The 5,193-nt window shown below is 38.1% G+C and overlaps 1 protein-coding gene across 1 annotated transcript; it reads left to right on the top strand.

Moving 5' to 3' along the window:
* Positions 1–213: 213 nt before the first annotated feature.
* LOC139715112 (uncharacterized protein C3orf26 homolog) lies at positions 214–5,193 on the top strand. Its single transcript, XM_071626727.1, has 5 exons — positions 214–291; positions 1,632–1,727; positions 3,233–3,362; positions 4,011–4,246; positions 4,933–5,193. Exons 1-5 carry the CDS (start codon positions 214–216, stop codon positions 5,191–5,193), a joined length of 801 nt encoding a protein of 266 aa, XP_071482828.1.

A 5,193-nucleotide genomic window follows, 5' to 3' on the forward strand; every position in this document is an offset into this window, starting at 1 on the left:
AAAAAGGAAAGGAAAGTGCAGGGAGGTGAAAGATCACCCCCTCACCTCCCCTCCCTCGCCTCGCAGGGGGACCTCTTTGCTCCGTCTTTCTGCAGCACACGCTTCCAGGCCATGCTCGCCGCCACCACGCGTCATATTACGCAATACACATGTGTTGGCGTTGCTCGTAATCCTATATGACCGCACATTACGGGCATAATAACTCTGAAAATCATGGCAGATGACCTTGGCGATGAATGGGGTTGGATCCAAATGAAAGGGAGCCAGAGGAAGTCCAGGAAGATGCAGCAGGTATGTTTTCTACTTTTGATGAATAGATGTGAGCTTTGATATTGGCATTTCTGACGACGCAAGCACAGTCACAGGTAGCTGTTGTACTGCAAGACTGTGTAGTCCCTTACCTTGCATTTTCTGTTTGTAAGGGGCTGAAGAGCTCGAGAGTTTGTCCACGACTGCACTACACTGCATACTGGCCGCGCAACACACACACTTTTTAATAGTGACTTGAATCATGTGAATGGCAGATTGATATACACGACGTGCACGTGCTCCTCATGAGACCTGTAGAAGAATAGTGGGGAATTCCTTGCAATTTGAAAGGCCTAGTCTATATTGCATATTGTCAGTTGTGATTGTAACTTTTGTAGTTTGTCACTGGTGACTGCATAGACAGAAAAATCCGTCGGTTAATGTAATATTCATGTAGATAACCCTTAAATCAATCTTGTTAATTAATAGATTAGTAAGTAATGATATGAAATAAATAGATAGAAATAAACTTTGATAGAACATATCCAGCAGAAGCAAGCATCTATTTTGACCGAAAGATTGGTCTGTATCTGGTCGTCAGGGATATGATCCGCAGAGACTGCATCTGGCTTCACTGAGGAGAGCGATAAACTAAAAAAAAATAAAAGACTCCTCCGGACAGACGGATCTTTCTGTCTAGCATCTATTCTAATATAAAATTATGTCTGTTTCTGTTGCATTTCAAACCATTCAATCTGATGAGCAAGGCATAGCATTGCCAGCAGTACTTGGCAAAAGCCCCCCACCCTCCTCATGTATCTCATTCTGCTGTTTTTGTGATTGTTTGTGACTATGTCTTTTTACCCTGTAACCTTGTACATAGATCCTTCCTCATAATGATGCAAAATTAGGGCTATCTAAGGGTGGTCCTGAGAAATTTTAAGTAACTACTGCACTGACAAATGTGGTTGGAGAGAAACGGGAGGTGCCACAAAATATGATATACTTTTTCTAATGGAGTGAAATCATTTATGGAATACTCATTGAACAAAATTCAGGTAGAGAGATACTCAAAGGTCATTCTTAACTCAAACAGAACAATCTAGGAGATGTTAGATTCTGTACAAAACTTCTCTCATCCATGAAACTACAAACAAGTGCAATGAAATTGACCTAGCATACACACGCGCACCGGGCACGCACACACACACACACACACACACAAGTAATGATTTGCTTGATAGCTAGTTTCTGCTTTATAGTAACTAGGCAAAGAGTGCTATGTAGTGCAAGGCTCTATGGAAGAAATGATATTTTCTTCCTTGAAATGTCTTTTAGTTTGATTAACTTCTTACATTCTCTCTCTTTTTCTCAATCATTAGTGCCAAGAACCAAAGACAAGCAAACAAGAAATGCTACCAAAGGAGGAGCGTTGCCTAGCAACAAGAGGAAGTCAGAAGGAGGGGAGCAGGATGTTGGCAAAGCTAAGAAGCGGAAAAAGAAATAGAAGGTTGTGATTTTGATTGCTTATCTCTTTCTATTTATATGTCTATATTTTTTTAACAGTGTTTAAAAATACAAAAGACAAGGAAATCACTGATCTACTCATGACCTCAGACCTCCTAGGGAGTCTGCTTCATAAAAGAAAGTGACAACAGTCAGAAGCAGTTACATTACTTCACACTACCAAAGATGATATATTTGCATGAGTACAGTGCACTCCTGTTATAACAAACACGGTTATAACAAAATTCCGGTTACAGCGAAGTAAAAATTCAGGCCGCAAAATCATCTGCTCTTTGTTCTTCATTGTTTATTTGTTCGGTTATTACGAAATTTCAATGTAATGAAAGAAATTTGCTGGTCCTGAGGACTTTGTTATAAAGGGAGTCCACTGTATTATATTTCACACATTTAGACCTGTGAGCCAATTTCTGAGTGATTTGATTCATGATTGAGAATCACATTGAATTGACTGAGAAATAAGTACTGACCATTTCAGAAGAAAAGCTAATTATTTCAAATCTTGGAGATGATATACAGTTAACAGCTTATTTGTGGTACAGAAGACAATAAAGTGACTCCCATTATAGCAAACTCCTTGGGACCTGCAGGTTTTCTTCATTATACCAAATTTTTTTTTATAGCCATACAACTAAAGTACAAATAGATAATGTAGGTGTTGATTTTGGAACCTGAATTTCTTTGTTCTATCGAAAATTTCGTTTCAACTATATTTGTCATAGAGAGAGTGCATGCACTGTACTAATATTTTCAGGAGTTCTTACATTTTTGCATATATGATTGTCAGCTCTCAAAATCCATGAGGATAAAAACAATGCAAAATACATATTACCACATATGCAGTGTTTGAGATGGTCTTGTACATGAGTGAACCATTTCAATCTCCCATTTTTTCATTGTTCTTGATGTTTGGACTGCATATATATGATGTGTGGCTATGTACAGTACATATGTAGGTACAAGTTCATTTCAGTATCTTAGTGTTGAATCATACAGTTGAACCTCTCGTATCCGGACAAGTTGGGACGGGGCTCATCCGGATAAGGGATTTGACCGGATACGGGAGACTCAATGCTTATACATGTACATACATAACATACAAATGTACTGATGTAGCCCATTGTAGTACCACATGTAGTAATGTGTATACTGCAACCTTTCATTGTTACATTTGGGGATGTTTGGGGATGTTGAAATGTCTGAAGGTAAGCAATTTGGAAGGAAATTTGATGTAATGTATGTTAATCATGTTGGAAGTAATATGTAATTCATGTGTGTTTGGGTAGGAGTTGTCAAGGAGATGGGAATCCCCTTTCCTCCCGTAATTATTAAAAAAAAAAATCACGGCGAGATTGCGTCCGTATAATAGAGAGATCCGGATAAAGGGAGGCCGGATAAGAGAGGTTCAACTGTACATGTAATGTTGTCTCTTTCTCCTTTTTTGTTTTCATTGTGTTAGAAAACTTTAAGTGAACATCTTGCCTCGACTGATGACAATCCAGGAACTGGTGATGACCTTTGTGTTGCTATGGCAACATACTTCCACAATAAACTCTCAGCCGTTGAAATGGAGGAACTGCTACTAGAAGGTACTTTTACCATTTTAATTCTAATGAAGAGAGAGTTTCCTTCAATATTACAGAGTTACTGCCTTTTCTGCTTCTAGACTAACATGTCTTTTTGTTGTTGCTATTCCTCTCTCTCGCATTTTCATTTGTTTTGTTTTTGTTTTGCTTTGTTTTGTTCTTTACTAGTGTTCAAGTCATAACCTATTCCATATGGCATGCAAGGCTGGTTCTGTCTAATGCTTTGCTTCGTATGAAATTATTTTGAATCAATATATTAAAAAATAAATGTATACAAGTGCTATTCAACTAACTTTAAGTCTGTCAATTAAGAAGGTTGATTTGGCATTTGCAGGGGTTTGATGTATTTGAAATGATCATAAGAATAATCAAATGGTTAAAGTGCACGCATAATCACATCAAAAGCACCAACATTTAAGCTTTACAAGAATATTTGAATAATTAACTTTGAACCCAGTACTTATGTGGTGTAGATGTTTTTACCAAAAAAACGGAAATAACAAATTACAATTTTACCTTGTTACATCACAATGCTGTCTGCACTTTGTCATTAGTCTAGTTCTTTGTGTAATTGTCCGATATGTTTGTTTTATTGTCAATACTCCTGTTTCTCACAAGAAAAATGAGACTGAGTCTTTGTCCTTTCTGCAGAACACTGTTTCCTGGATGTAAACAAGGGTAATGAATCAGTGAGTGACTATCTGACCGGAACTATACCCGACTGGTCAGCTGTGGTCAAGAAGGAGCAAGAGTCCAAGAAGCCCAACAAAAGCTGTGTCCTGCTCCTTCTGACGTCCAGTGGAAAGAGGGCAGTAGATCTCATGCGAGATGCTGCCAGCTTTCGAGGAAAGTGTGTCACTGCAAAGTTATTTGCCAAACATATCAAGGTGACTGAGCTTTTCTGTGTTTGTTGATTATTTGTAGATGGCAGGATCAAATTTACCTAGAGAATAGGATAATATGGAAAATTCTTTGACAATAATTTGTAGCATTTGATGTATTTAAAATGAGAATGATTTTACAATACATAGAGAGATTTGATTCATAAATTACAGCGCACTCCTGTTATAACGAGCATGGTTATATTCAAATTTTTGTCACAACAAAGTTAAAATTCAGGTTCCAAAGTTACCATCTATCTTTATATACTTTCGTTATAACAACAGAAAATTGCTGATCCCAAGGACTTTGTTAGAACAGGAGTGCGGCTGTACAGTGTTGATTAAGTTCCATGCTTCCTGTAGCTAATGAGAGTATCATTCCTTGACTGACAAATGGTTTAAAACATTGTTAAAGTGTCATTGCACATAATTGTGTATGGAAAAAAAGTATTAGCTGCACAAGTCAATTGATTATTTTAGTCACTAAGATTTGATATGCTGAGGGAGATGAGCTATTTTGTATGTTTATTAAGCTGCATGAATTATCCGAACTCCTTGAAAAACCAACCCCATTTTGTGTTCACATTATGTACTTCATTTATAAGGATAGAGTGAAAGAGGAAAGATGTGTACTCACTGTAGACTACTTCTCTTGAGGCGAGATTTATGATATCTAACTTTTCCAAACTTAGATTGCTGAGCAGGAGAAGTTCCTGGCCAGTCACCGAGTTCAGTTTGCCGTGGGGACACCACACAGAGTCTCCTGTCTGCTGGAGTCGGGAGCAGTGACCCTGGATGACACCAAGTATGTGATTCTAGACTGGAACTGGAGGGATGCCAAGCTGAGGAGATTCGTGGACATTCCTGAGCTCAAGAGAGACTTGTTTGAATTACTCAGGAAACATTTGATACCAGCAGCCTCCAGGGGCAAGGTGAAGTTTGGGTTGTTATGA

Source organism: Diadema antillarum, unplaced genomic scaffold, assembly GCF_040938485.1.
Source record: "Diadema antillarum isolate AM-2024a unplaced genomic scaffold, OU_Dant_1.0 seq00002815_RagTag, whole genome shotgun sequence".
In the NCBI taxonomy this organism is placed as follows: domain Eukaryota; kingdom Metazoa; phylum Echinodermata; class Echinoidea; order Diadematoida; family Diadematidae; genus Diadema; species Diadema antillarum.

What these genes read in the sequence shown, in the direction of transcription:
- LOC139715112 (XM_071626727.1), top strand. Translation starts at nt 214, where the DNA reads ATGGCAGATGACCTTGGCGATGAATGGGGTTGGATCCAAATGAAAGGG. An exon ending in GGAGGAACTGCTACTAGAAG is followed by an intron (nt 3,363 to 4,010) that starts GTACTTTTACCA and finishes TCCTTTCTGCAG; the next exon opens with AACACTGTTTCCTGGATGTA. An exon ending in TATTTGCCAAACATATCAAG is followed by an intron (nt 4,247 to 4,932) that starts GTGACTGAGCTT and finishes TTCCAAACTTAG; the next exon opens with ATTGCTGAGCAGGAGAAGTT.